This window comes from Dipodomys merriami, unplaced genomic scaffold (genome assembly GCF_024711535.1).
Source record: "Dipodomys merriami isolate MVZ:Mamm:240054 unplaced genomic scaffold, mDipMer1.0.p SCAF_16, whole genome shotgun sequence".
Taxonomy (NCBI): domain Eukaryota; kingdom Metazoa; phylum Chordata; class Mammalia; order Rodentia; family Heteromyidae; genus Dipodomys; species Dipodomys merriami.
The window spans coordinates 19142547-19156023 of NW_027202937.1; the positions used below are offsets into that span (position 1 = coordinate 19142547).

General features: G+C 47.5%; 1 protein-coding gene across 3 annotated transcripts in view; it reads right to left on the reverse strand.

Annotated features, from left to right (window-relative positions):
• Nucleotides 1-12633, reverse strand: part of E2f3 (E2F transcription factor 3) — a 74406-nt gene extending 61773 nt beyond the window's left edge. The window contains exon 1 of one of the 3 annotated variants that reach the window (XM_070024474.1): nucleotides 11853-12633. In XM_070024474.1, coding sequence (XP_069880575.1) covers nucleotides 11853-12239 — 387 coding nt within the window. In that variant the 5' untranslated portion in view covers nucleotides 12240-12633. Of the gene's footprint in view, nucleotides 1-10554; nucleotides 10831-11852 lie in introns of those variants that run through there. The other 2 variants (XM_070024476.1, XM_070024475.1) reach the window with 2 other exon arrangements.
• Nucleotides 12634-13477: the final 844 nt, after the last annotated feature.

A 13477-nucleotide genomic window follows, 5' to 3' on the forward strand; every position in this document is an offset into this window, starting at 1 on the left:
GAAGCATGTGATAAGTAACACCTGATGGTCTGTCTCTGGGAACCCTGACAGTATTGATCCCCCAAAAATCAACCTGATAAATTTGTCTTGTTTTCGTATTATGGAGGGAAAAGGAAAATAATGGAAGGGTGATGTTCATCCCCCCCCCCCCCCGTGAAAACCAGGGAGATCAGTACTTGGCCTGATATAATCAGTTCATGAGGACTTGTCACCAGTGTTACATACAATTCCAGGCCTTAGCCCCTTCCCCCCTGGAAAGCTGATGATCCACATGTCACTCACAGCCACCTAACCATTCTCTCCACATAAGGCATACTCAGGCAGTGCACTGCTCAACCACATCCATTCCTCCAGCTCCAGGAGTTAAAAATACTATGGGAAGCAAAGACTCAAGTGTCTAACCTCCCTTCGGGTTTTGAATAACTTATCTTTGTACAGTTTGCCTTGATATGACCTGGAAATGGGAAGTTGGCACCACTAGGGTAGACATGAGGTCTGGCTGGTCCCTGGGGTCTGCAGGTCTGTGCTCTCTATGACCAATAGGGAGTAGGGATGAACTTCTTGTGCTTTGATTCTATACAAGATTCCTGCCCTCAACTGGGCAATCCTGTTCAAGAACTTTCTGTGTTTGACTATCTACATCTGGGATTCCCCAGCTACCAGAATTTAGATTTATGCATTTCTCTGATTAAGACTAGAGATGGAACCTAGAAATCTACATAGGAACAAGTACTCCAGGGAATTATTATTACAGGTTGAGTATCCCTAATCTCAACATCTGAAATGCTCCAAAATCTGAAACATTTTACCTACCCATATGTTCCCCACAAGTGGAAAATTACACATCATGAAAAATCTGTCTCATACACAAGTTGTGTATAAAAATTACGTTCAAGCTATGTGTTTAAGGTACATAGGTAACACAAATAAATTTTGTGTTTAGACCTGGGTCCTTTCCCCAAGACAATCTCAATATTTATATATACAAATATCCCCCAAATCTGAAAGAAACCAAGATTACAAATCTGAACCTTTTAGTTTTTGCTTTCCTTGAGACTGGATCTACGTAGCCCAGTCTGGCCTTGAAATTGTAATCCTCCTGCCTCTTCTGTCTCCCATGGTGTGGCCAAGCATTCATGAATAAGGACCATGTATCAGGAAACACATTTAATTATTTCTTTTTGACAGGTATCTGAGATTCCTACTTACACACTTAAGGCCAGAGTCCAAAGGATACCAACAGGGGGATAAGCTGAGACTTTGGAGTCAGGTTCCTTGGGTTTAATTCTGGTTGTCCCACTTGTTAGTAGGGCCCTAAGCCAGGCCCTTAACCCCTAGTCATCGACTTCCTCCTGGGTAGAACAAGGATGGTAATAATACCCACTTCATCGGTGGTTCTGTGGAAAGCGTGCTAATGCGAGCAAAGCACTTAGTTTAGTGCCCTCGATACACACGAGCACTCCATAAACATTAGCTATTATTACTTCACAGACCAGAGACTGCTGAGTGGCAGCCCTTCAGCCAAATCTGGCCTAGAGACCTATTTTGTTTGGCCTGCACATTTTCCTTTTTAATTGAGCCAACATTTAAAAACTGTAGATTTCTGGCATTTCAAGAAGGTTGTGGATCTGGTAACACACAGGCCTACCTTCCCCTCTGGCAGCCTATCTCTGGAGCAAGATCCTACAAACCCCTACAGATAGCACCTTTCTTCTTTGTACAAGCACAGACACCCCAGCCCCTCAAACATAGCCCCTCCAACCCCATTAACCTCCTGCTAAGTCCTTGTATAAAGGTAATCCCTGTCCTAGACCACTTTAACCAATATATTCTAATGGGCTTACTATTCCCCATATTGATGCCAGTCTAACGGGTCCCTCCTTATACCAACCTACTTTCTATCTCTTTACCACTGGTTTATGCTTCCACTGATAGGAACAACCGCCCCACTCTTCTCTCTACCTGGGCTAGAAGTTCCAATGACAAGTAAACGTTAAAATCACCTGTAATATTGTAAAGACTCATCCTCAGAAATTCTAATTCACCTGGGCGGGTCCTAGACATCAGCATTAAAAAAAATGAATTCCAGGAGAATCTTAGGTGCATTCCAATATGCTGAGACTGGCAGCCCTGGGAACTATGGACTCCCTGTTCTCATGGCCCACATAGAAGCTGGTGACTCTCTCCTGCTCTTTTCTCCTACTTTCTGTCAATACCTTACAACAGAGGACTAGATGAGTCTTGCTTTCTTCTCCTGACTCCTGTTTAATCTTGCTTGAGATCAACTTGTGTTTAAAGCTCCTCTCCTAAGACTGTAAACTTAAGAGTGGGCAGATTACACCTCATAATTCTTCTGCATTTGCATCCCCAATAAGACTAGTGGGGTGCCAAGCCCATGGAAGATATGTAATGAAAACACCTCTCTACTCAAATACGTAAGTGTACAGCATAGAAGTCATTGCACAGAGTAGACAATGAAGGCAGACTGATCTCTCCAAGGGCATAGGTTTGGGGAGTCAGTCAAGAACATGGGAGATCATTATGAAGAACACAGCAAACTATGAAGAACAAGGCAGACTATGATGTGCCACAAGAAAAGCCACTTAAGGAGGATGAGAAAGAATCCAACGCTGGGGAGGAGTCAGGGGTGGTTCGCTTTGTCCATGAGGGTTACCTCATAGGGGCTGTGAAGGACCTGTGGGAAGGAAGGCAGTTAAGGGGAATGAAGCAAGGGGAGAAAGATCCATGAGCAGTTGGACTAAAAGGCAATCTACATCCACCTGAAAGCAGGTGCTGTGGTAGCATTAACCTGGGAAGAGTGGGGAATGGCCTGGGAAAAGATACAATTTCATTGTACCTGGAATGCCTGAAACATGGGCAAAATTAATTTTTTTAAGTCCCAAAAGCAGCCACTGAAGGCTGAATGTCTCATCTAAGAGCCAGGCAGAGGGAGAAAAGAACAACTGAGGAAAAAAAGAAGTGCAAAGGAGAAAAGAAGGGACAAGACAGGCATATAAGCAGGTTCAACTGCCTCTGTGGAGCAAGACGAGCTCTCACCCCCAGTTATACTGGGGGAACCTCCAAGTCAGCCAAGGTTCAGGAGCTTAGAGGCCCCAATTTCTCCCATTCAGTCATAAGCCATGGTTTACTGTACAGAAGTGAAATTATGTTAATAGTGCAATTCATATTAATAGTACCACTTTATTAACACATTTAATCACAGAAATAAAGGTTTTATTCATGACACTATGACTACTGATAGTACTATAAGAAGCTTATTCTTCGGTTCTTTCTCCCAAGTCAATGGACAGCTTATAAAGAGAGACAAAGACCCTAGGTCCTAATAACTGCATTAGGCAAAGCCATCTTATGGCTCACTCCTCCCTCTTCTCATCACCATATTTTTTTAGAGGTGCATGTGTGTTGAAATGATCATTAATGGCTAAGAAAACACCACAAAATGGCGGCACAAGAAATGGCTATGAAAGAGAAGAGCAACTCCACTGTGCAGTTATTCGACAACCACATGCCCAGCACTTTACAAATACAAGTTCGTTTAAACTTTCTCCCCTCATGAGTACCCATGTGGTAAGTACAGATTAGGAATTGAAGACAGATAAAAGCTTTTGCCCAAAGTCATATAAGTGGTCAGTACAGCTGGAATAAAAACTAGGTACCAGCTCTAGGTTCTATCACTTAACTTTATATTCAGCTGTCACTTCACCCTTTAGGAAGGGAGTGTGAATTTTATGTACACAAGCTTCTTCTCTCCAAGGGCCTGCTGGAAGCAGAAGAGCTAAAGGGAAGTGTGGGCCTCAGGGATCCTGCTCAGATTATTTATTTCTGGAGCCCCAAAGCATTAGAAATGAAGGGTTGGGCAACAGTGGCTTTCCTGTAATCCTAGGTACTTAATAGATTGAGATCTGAAGGACTGTGGTTCAAAGCCAATCCAGGTAGAAAAGTCCACAAGGAAGTTCCATCTCCAAAATAAACACCAAAAAGCTGGGCTAGTGGTTTAGGTGGCAAATTCAGCAGAGCAAGGATGTGGCTATGAGTTCAAAGTCTGACCAAGAAAAAAAAGGGGGAAAAATAAAAAACAAACCAAACAACAAAGAAATGCGAAAGAGCAAAGGGGGAGTGAAGTCTATGGGGCCCAAATTCACTGCTTCACTGCATGTAATGAATCCAAACCTATGCCCTTGAGGATCATACAAACAAAATCAGGACAAAGCCTTTCTCAGCAGAATCTACATAGCAAACTGGAGGACCCTCCAAAAAGGCCAGGCAAGAGCTAAACCGTGGGGCAGGGGGAATTGAATTCCTCCACCCCTCAAAAAAATCCCTCAGCCAGAAATCATCTTCACAGATAGCCATGCTCTTTATCAGTTGCTACTTAGTATTCTCTGGTTTTTAGCCCCTGCCACACAAAGTAACTTTCTGGCTGCTGGATTACAGATAAATCATAAAGCCCTGCCCCTAAGAGCAAGTGAACTTCAGCCATGTTGGATTATATTTCATTATAAGGCTGATTCAGGGTTTGAAGCAATTCTGTTTAAGCTTTCTCAGTTCCACAAGTAAAATAAAGTACTTTAAGGGAATTAGTTCTGGTTTTTAGGGGATGACTTTCTCTGGAAGAGTTAACTGATCAGCCATTTTGCCACAGCGCATAAGCAAACCACTTGAAGAACATCTTGGCTAAAGCCTCAGTGCCACAGCCCTGGACAGTTACTCAGGACGCAGGCCCAGGACAAAAAAAAAAAAATCTCCCTCCCATTTCCCCTTTCTCAACAAAATTCCAAATCTAGGATGTTCTCTGTGAAAATTCATGCTTCACTTTTGGGGGACTAGAAATGTCATATCCACAGAAAATCAAATCTACAAGTATCAAATAAAGCTTTAAAAATACCATCATCATGTTTCTATGACAGTCATTTGTTTCATTTTGTAATTCCTTCTCAACTTAACTTCTGAAGTAGTTTGCTACTTTAGTTATCTTTAGGAAGAAGTTACTCAATAGCTGATTGTTCAAAGGACACTTTTCTACTTGTACCTCCTCCCATCCCCTTCTTAAATATAACCACTCCTGTTGGAAATATAAAGTGTATCCTACACATTGCATTCTTCCCATATGGTAACTAAGACATAATTTGGCAAAAGAAGCTTCTGGTTAAGAATGTGGGTTTCCAGTCCTGGCTTTGATCCTCCATGAGCAGAGCAAGTAATTAACTGCATTGGGCACCCACAAAACAGAGGGCTGAGTGGTGGAGAACTCTGCACGATAGCTCCCAGGCCATCATAAACACCAAGAATTGCATAGGCTAACCTGAAGTATGGGTTTAAGGACTACCAAGTATTAAGAATGGCACCAGGACACTACAAATGGCCCCAGTCAGTTGGGCTAAGGGAACAGAAACCAAATGAAAGTCCCTTTTTCCTTTATGTTCCTTCTCCCTTCTCAGATTCCACCAGCTGTCTGTTTTCAATGATTTTCAACTACTCCCAAGTTCTAGCTGACATAAAATCTTGCCTTGGTTTACAAAGCAAAGCTGGGGGCGTGGGGCTTCAGGATACCACCTAGCTTCATCACAGTTTGTTCGAAGTTGGTGTTTTGTTGTCGTTGGTTGTGGGGCCCGAACTCGGGGCCTGGGCACTGTTCCTAAGCCTCTTTGTGTTTAAAACTAACGCTCTACCACTTGAGCCACGGTACCACTTCCCATTTTAGAGTGGTTAATTGGAAATAAGAGTCTCACAGGTACTTTTCTGTCCAGGCTTGGGCTGGCTTCAAATCGAGAGCCTCAGAGCTCAGCCTCTTGAAAAACTTAGGATTCCAAGTGTGAGCTACCAGTGTCCGGCTGTCCAAAGTTTAATGTAGGCAACTGTAGTGGACACATGACTAATCCTCATTAAGGCTGGGAGTTGACAATGCATTCTTATAAATTATATATTATAGGGAAGTGTTCAAAGCAAAAGCATATACAGGAAATGAAACATTTTCCCGCTCTTACTGAGAGAAAAATCTACCAGTGTTACCCCACACACCATTCACTCCACACCTTACCTTGCCTTCTTTTGTGTAACTTTCTTTTGTGTAAGATACATTTTCCCCAGTCATTCTTATAAGCCAGTCAGGACCAGGGTAGAGGAAGGAGATACATTAGTGGTTTCCTCTACTTACTTCTTTGTCAGTTATCCACCCTTCTTAGCCCTATGAAAAATTATTAGCAGAAAAAAAAGGGAGGCTTTAATTGTAATTGTAAATACAGTCCAGGATCCTATTTTTTGTTGTTGTTGTTGGTGGTCATAAGGCCTGAACTCTGGGCCAGGGCACTGTCCCTCAGCTCTTCAGCTCAAGGCTAGTGCTCTACCACTTCAGCCACAGCGTCATTTCCGGCTTTTTCTGCTTATGTGGTGCTGAGGAATCGAACCCAGGGCCTCATGCATGCAAGGCAAGCGCTCTACCACTGAACCACCTTCCCAGCCCCCTAGACACTATTTTTAAACAGCTAAAAAGCATGAAAAGATCCACTGAACCACATACTTAGTATCTTGAAGAGTTCAGGTCTGTTCTCTTTAAGAAATAAAACAATCTCATAAGGGTAGAAAGGCATTTCCTTTACCTTGCACTATCGGGTAGTTTCATTGGGAATCTATGAGGGATTTGATTTGTTGAACAAAGGCAATTGGTTTTCACTCATCCTAATTAAAATATTATGAATATTTTAGAAAGTGTACAGGCCAAAGAAACTGGGCACTGGTGGCTTACACCTATAAATCTAACTACCTGGAGGCTGAGAATGGGAGGATCACCATTCACGGCCAGCCTGGGCAGAAGAGTTGAAGTGACTCCTTCCTTCTTAACTAATAGTTGGATGTGGTACTAAATGCTTATTATCCTAGTTGTGGAGGAGGCCAGAACCAAGCCAGTCTAGGTAGGAATGCCCATAGGACTATCTCAACATCCCAAAACAAAAACAATGCGATAGTGGTCCTGATGGACGAATAAGGCAGAAATGAGGCCCTATCTTAAAGAGCTGGAGGCTCAGCTCAGGGGTACAGCGCCTGCCCAGCAAACTAAAGCTCCTGAGTTCAAAGCCTTTCAAGCAAAGGAGTTCAAATTCAAGTGCTACCAAAAAAAAAAAAAAAGTGGATAAAAGGATCTAGGAATTGGTTAGCTTAAGAAAGTAGGAAAACGGGTTATTTAGAAATCAGGTTAAGTTAGAAAACTAGCCAGAAAATTAACTTGAATACTTAAAAGTTATTAGCAGGACACGTCCAAGTCACCGGGAAAAGGGTTAAAGGCTGGGTGGTTGTATGTATGAGGATGTCAACTAAGACCTAAGAGTTTAAAGGAAAACTACTGTTTCTTATCTTTGAGAAACCACAAGATAGCTTTCCTCTGCCTTTCAGTCTCCAGGTGTTGGTACTTATTCATGTCTAAGCTTAGAGTATTATTTTCTGTTTTCAACTTTGCTTTATATAGCACATTAATCTCAGAACCCACCCTTCTTCCAAGTATTACACAAGGTGGTGATTTAGAGAGAAAGGAGAAATCCTTTCCTGTTCACAAGCTGAGGTGCTCTCTCTCTCTCTCTCAGTGCCTCAGTTAAGGGTGCTTTGTCTCAGGATGATTATGGTGGCGCCCTTGGTACTGATTATAGAGAAGCTATTTGTACTGCCCAAGTCTGGGCACTGCATTATATTAAAACTTCCATTTTGGGGTATGAAATGACTAAAAATTCTCTCCCAGCTCACACTTGGCATCGTCCATACATCTCAGCAGAAGCAAGATTATTGAGTACAGAACCACAGGAACCCAGCATTTTTCTTCTTTTGTACTTGTGCAGGAAAAGAGACCCTGCTGAAATAGCACCTATGGCTTCTCCATTCTTAAATGAATATTCCAAGCACTGAAGGTTGTTTCTCAAAGTATAATCAGCAGGCTGCTATGACTGGATTAAATTAAAGCTGATATGACAGGACATTGCCTCTTGCCCTAATAGATCTCAAATTTTCTGGAAGGATGAAACAATTTCAGCTTCTTTCTAGAAAAATGAGAAGGCAGAAGATGATGAATCCTAACTGGTCTGGTCCAGGGAATAACATTTTTTGACTCAGTTTCTTTGGAGTGTGTCCATTTGCAAGTTTGACCAATTCACATTGAATTTATGCAGTGCATGTCTCTGACATAGTGAGGGCTGGCAAGTTTAGTTCTAACAAAACCCACTGGGCAGAAACTGCATCGAAAGTTAGCAGTTATATGGAACCAGGAATATAAGAGAACTCAGGCAAAAACATGAGCTGACCTCAATTTGAGCTGACCCAAGGCACAGGTTCAGAAGTCCCCTACCACTACCTCTATAGACACATCTTCCTGAAATGTCCCCATTTTACCCACGGCTAGGATAACTACGCTTTACACATTCTAAAATATAGATTATTTAGGTATGCTTAATAATGTATCACTTTAGGAAACTTTGAACCATTCTGCTCAGATATGCAAAGGGACTGTGGGTGCCATATAGATAGAAAGATTATTTACATGTATAATATAAATTATGTATACACACATATGTGTCTGATTACTAATGTTACTAGGTATCCATTATTTGCTAGGCCCTGTGTTACCATTAAGTTCAAAAAGAACCTTAAAAGTAGTAGTATTATTGCCCCTATTTTACAGAAAAGAAAGTGAGGTTTTTGCTCCTGGTTCTTGGATGTCCCTGAGACAGAACTTGGAAACAGAATCAGATGGGAATGCAACTCTGGTGACCCAAAGAATTCCCAACCACTTCTTGGCTACAAAGCACTTATCTTTGGTCTTATCTTTGGGCAATCATTTTTAGGATCCTATCTCATAGTTCCTGCTCAGGGAAAGAATCTAAGTACAACTCCAAGATTTAACTAGAAGCATAATAGTTTTGATTTAAAGAAAAAGAATATCAAACTTTATAAGCACTGCCTAGGACTTTGTATGGATTGACTGGATAATTTCCTCCCTCCCTCCCCAGAACAAATAGCTCCTAAAGCATAGATTAACCAATGATTCAGCATACATTACAGCCTTATGTAAAAATGCTTCTGAATATGTATGTTATATTTATATTGCTGTAATGAAAAAATATTTTGGAGTGTCCGAGTCCAAGTGAATATATGTACATTCTTAGTATAATAACCTCATGGATAGGAGGATCAAGTTTCGAAATAATTTGGATGGTACTAAAATTTTTAGACTTTAAATACAGTGAACTACACATAAATTTGCGAGACCATCTTAGAGACCTGGTCCAAAAAGCGCTCTAAGATTAAAAAATAATTCAGTGGTCTCACAATTTCCCATTATCAAAACTACTCCCTCTATAAATCTGAATCCAATCCAAGACGTATGTCAATAGCTGCTTGTTTCAAGTTAGGCTTATGATATAGTCTCAGAACTGTGGGGGGTGGGGGTGGGGTAAATAAATGCTTGAAATATATCCTAGCATGGTTAGGTCAAGCCAGCACGAGCATTTAATGCTAATATAAGCATAAAATGTGACTGAGAATCCAGCACACTGGATACTGTATGTGTGAGCAGGTACTGTACTCAGTTTCCCCCCTGCTGGCAGACCCTAGTCACTAAAGAAGCTATGAGCGTCTGACTTGAAACTGTACCACACATCCACAATCAAGTCTCTCTGAAGATGGAAAGCAGTTATGATTCAACCCTGGGGGGGGAATTAAAAACAGGAAGCAAATAAACATTTTTAATACTTCCCAAACTCATCCCAATTTTTTTCCCTCCCCCAAAGTGCTTGCCGCCTATATACATACTTTCTTAAAAGACCCCAGCAAAAAACCTTGATTCTGCAAAAATAAAATAAAATAAACCCATTTGGAGCTGAGACGAGGTGAGGTCTACGGCTGTATTTATCGAGCAAACAACCCATTCATCGGAGTCCGGTTCGGTTCTAGCCTCGTCGGGCCAAGCCTCAGCCACGAGGGTGAAGACCAGGAGGTATGGAGGAATGAAGGAGAAAAAAGGAGAAAGGGGGAGACCTCCCAGCCACACTTCTTTCTAGTAGCAACAAAAAGAGAAGCCGCAGACTGACCTAAATCATCTCTCAAAGGCGCTTTATAAATGACAGGGACAAAGGGAGGGGGTGGCGGGTGGCCTGGGAACCCTACCGACAACCCTACCCTCTGACCTGCCCCCCTCCCCCTCCAGCACAAGGGAAGAAGACCGGAGGAAACAGAGCCCAACTCGGCCCTGGGCGAGGAGCCCCCCCTCCGGCTTTCAATCGCCCATCCATCCGCCCCCGAGGAAAAGAAAAAAAGACGCGTCCACACCGAGCCCACCCCCCGGGGCGATCACTCCCGCCGGGGGGGTTCCCAAAACCCGAGGCCGGGGCATTTACTTAGTTAGATTTTTCTTGCTTACTCATTTCCCTCGAGCACCCAACCCCCCGTTCCCACTCCAAAACCCCGCTCAACCGCCTACCCTCCCGGCTTCAGCCTCCCACCGAACCCCGAACCCCCGCGGCGGCGGCGGCCCCCCGAGCCGTCCCGGTCACTAACCTGCTGCTGTAAGGGCATTTCCGAAACCGCCTGGCTCCGGGGGGGAGGTGGGGGACCGGCCGGAGAGGGGGCCCGGAGGGCCGCACAGACCCGCGGCGCCGGGCGAGGGCGGGCGCCGGTGGAGGGGGAGGGGGTGGGGACAGGAGAGGGAGGGTGGCGGTACCGGGGGCGGGTGCGAGGGCGCCGGGACCGTCCCAGGCCAGGGAGCCGGCGAGCAGGAGGAAGTGGGTGCCCCCCTCTCCCCCTCCAGCGCCCCCTCCCGCCGCCGCCTCCTCCCCAGTCACAGGCGCGTCCTCCGCGCACGTGTGCGAAACGTCACCGGCGGGTCCCGGAGAGAGGGACAGACCCGGGCGGCGGGACGGGAACCCGGCTGCCCCCGCCCTCCGTCGCTGGGGGGCGGGGAGGGGTACCGGGCGGAGGAGGGGGGGGTGGGGAGAGAAGGCAGGGGCAAGGGGAGAGGCGGGTCAAGGGCAGGCCCCGGGCCCGGTGTGCAAGGCCCCGGCGCGCGGGCCACGCGGGCGCCGCCGCTGCCACCACTAGGATGCGCCCAGGCCGGAGCTGCGAGCAGCCCGCTGGCCCCTCACCCCACACAGCCCACGCCCCGGCCCAGCACCCCACTTCCAGTCCCCTCCTCTCCGATGCCCGACTCCCCTTAGGCTACCCCATCCCCTTTGTTGCCAGGAGTTAGATCTGCCCCCCCCACCCGCACTCCCATGTGTCAAGCGCAGCCCAGCAGAGCCCCGGCGCTCCAAGCACGCCTCGGGGACCCCCGGCCGCCCGTGGGCCTCGGGGCCCTGATAGTGAGGATCACGTCTACAGGTTCCCCCCCACACACGCCCGCTAGATTCCAACCCCTGGGGTCCCCTACTCTTCAGATCCCTTCTCCCTCCCCCACCCCCTTCTCCATCCGGGGCGTGACCCCTTCCTACGCCCGAGAAAGAGGAAGCTTCGAGTTGGAGGGGAGGGAAGAGTGGGGGGTAGGGAAAAGTGCAGGAAAAGAAGTGGAGGGGGGGGGCTGCGAAAAGTTTTGCGGTGTTTGATGTGGTGGATGGCGAGGCGATCCCCGCTGCCCCACGCGCCCGGCTGGGACCCCCGACCCTCCCGGCAACTCGGGTGGGGAAGAGAACACACATACACAAGTCTTTAACAATAAGTCCTCGCTGGAAGGACAGCCGCCCGCCGAGGCCCACGAGGCTCGGCCACGCGCTCTTGCCCAGCGAGCGGCCTCGTAGCGCGCGCCCGCCACCCCACGCCGGGCGAGCCCACCTCCCACCTGGGCCGGGGAGGGAGGGTATTACCGGAGGGCCGCCGCCGCCGCTGCGTCCCAGCGCTGGTGGCTGCTGCAGCAGCCCGGCTCTGCTGGAGGGTCCGTGTGGCGTGGTGTAGAGGAGGCTGCCGGCGGTGGGCTCCGCGCCGGGGGCACTGGGGAGGAGGGGGCCGGCGGCGAGCGCGCCGCTTTGGAGGGAAGAGGAACAGGAGGTGGTGGAAGTGTTCGTGGTGAGAATCTGGATGTATGCGCCCGGGGCGACGGCAGTGGCGGCGGCGAAACCCGGGCTGGCCAGCAGTGCCCTTTTGTCCATGGAGGCTGCAGCGGCGGCGGCGGCGGCGGCGACGACAGCCGCCCCCTCCCCACCCCCGGCGGTCACCAGGTACTGCTCCAGGGCGGGCTGGATCCCCTTTCTCATCTCTCGTTCCTGCTCTTTTTAGTGTTACGATATATTAATTTATTGCTTTCAATTTCTTTTATTATTTGCAGTCGGAGTTTCCAAGTCTCTCCTCCTTCTCTCCTCCCAGCCCGGCGCTTCCGAGCCCCCTCTCTCTCTCTCTTTATTTTTCCGTACCGAACAGGCCCCGGGGGCCAAAAATAATCGGGGCTCTGGAGAGAGGAGGGTCCCGGCCGCACGGATATCAGACCCCGATGGGGGATGGAGGCGTCGGGGGCAGCCGATGCAACGGATTGCGAGGCGGTGGCGGCAGCCCGGGTGCTGCGGCCGGCAGCTGAAAAATGGCTCCAGGAAGCTGCTGCTGACAATGAATGAAGGGATACGGTTTACGCGCCAAGGTCCTCCCGCGAAACTCAGATTTCCCGCCGGCTTTTCAAACCATATTTGCATGTCCCCGCCCCTCAACCCTTCGAGGACCGTTCCCACAGCCCATTGGGTCTCCGTCTCCTTACTACAGTACCAATTGTGGAGCAGAGACGCGACTCACTGGCTTCCATTGGCTGCCTCACATTACGGTTACCGGGACGACCGAGGTGGAGGGGGTCTATTTGCATAAGCCATCTTGATTGGGTGGGACCACAGCAAGGGTTGTTTTTTTTTTTAAGGGGAGGGACCGTTTTCCTTCTCTCCCACGGAAAGCCACGCCCATACCAGGCCACGCCTTCGTCCCCTCCCGCCCGCTGGGCAGGCACCGCTGACCTGGGCAGGGACTCGAGTTCCGCAGACTCAGTGTGGATCTAGTTTAGAGTGCAAGTTTCGCTTTTGGAAACTGTCAAGGTGACGAAGGGGACACTTTCGGGGACCCTTTTTTCTTTAGCCCCTTAGTGTAATAGATGAAAAACTGAAAACCGTTCTCTCATCTACGTGCCCAACGCATGTGGACGATGCTGGCTGATGGAAACTGAGCCCTTTAAATCGGGGGTTTCTTCCTTCCTGAAACCCAGCCAATGCCAGGGCGAGAACTGATCGCGAGGCCGAGGCTGACAGACAGAAGCATGTGGGCAGATAGAATTGTGGGGGCAGAAGGTTCGGCAGAAGCGGTTGCGGGCACCGTTTAGTCAACATTCCAGATCCTTCTTGGTAGCTTCATTATTAGCCCGGATTGAATTTAATTAAAAATTAACTCTCTTTGTCAAGTGAACTCTTAGCCACGAGTGTGAGTTTGAGTCCAACAGCAGACTCCCTCTCTGGCCCAGAAA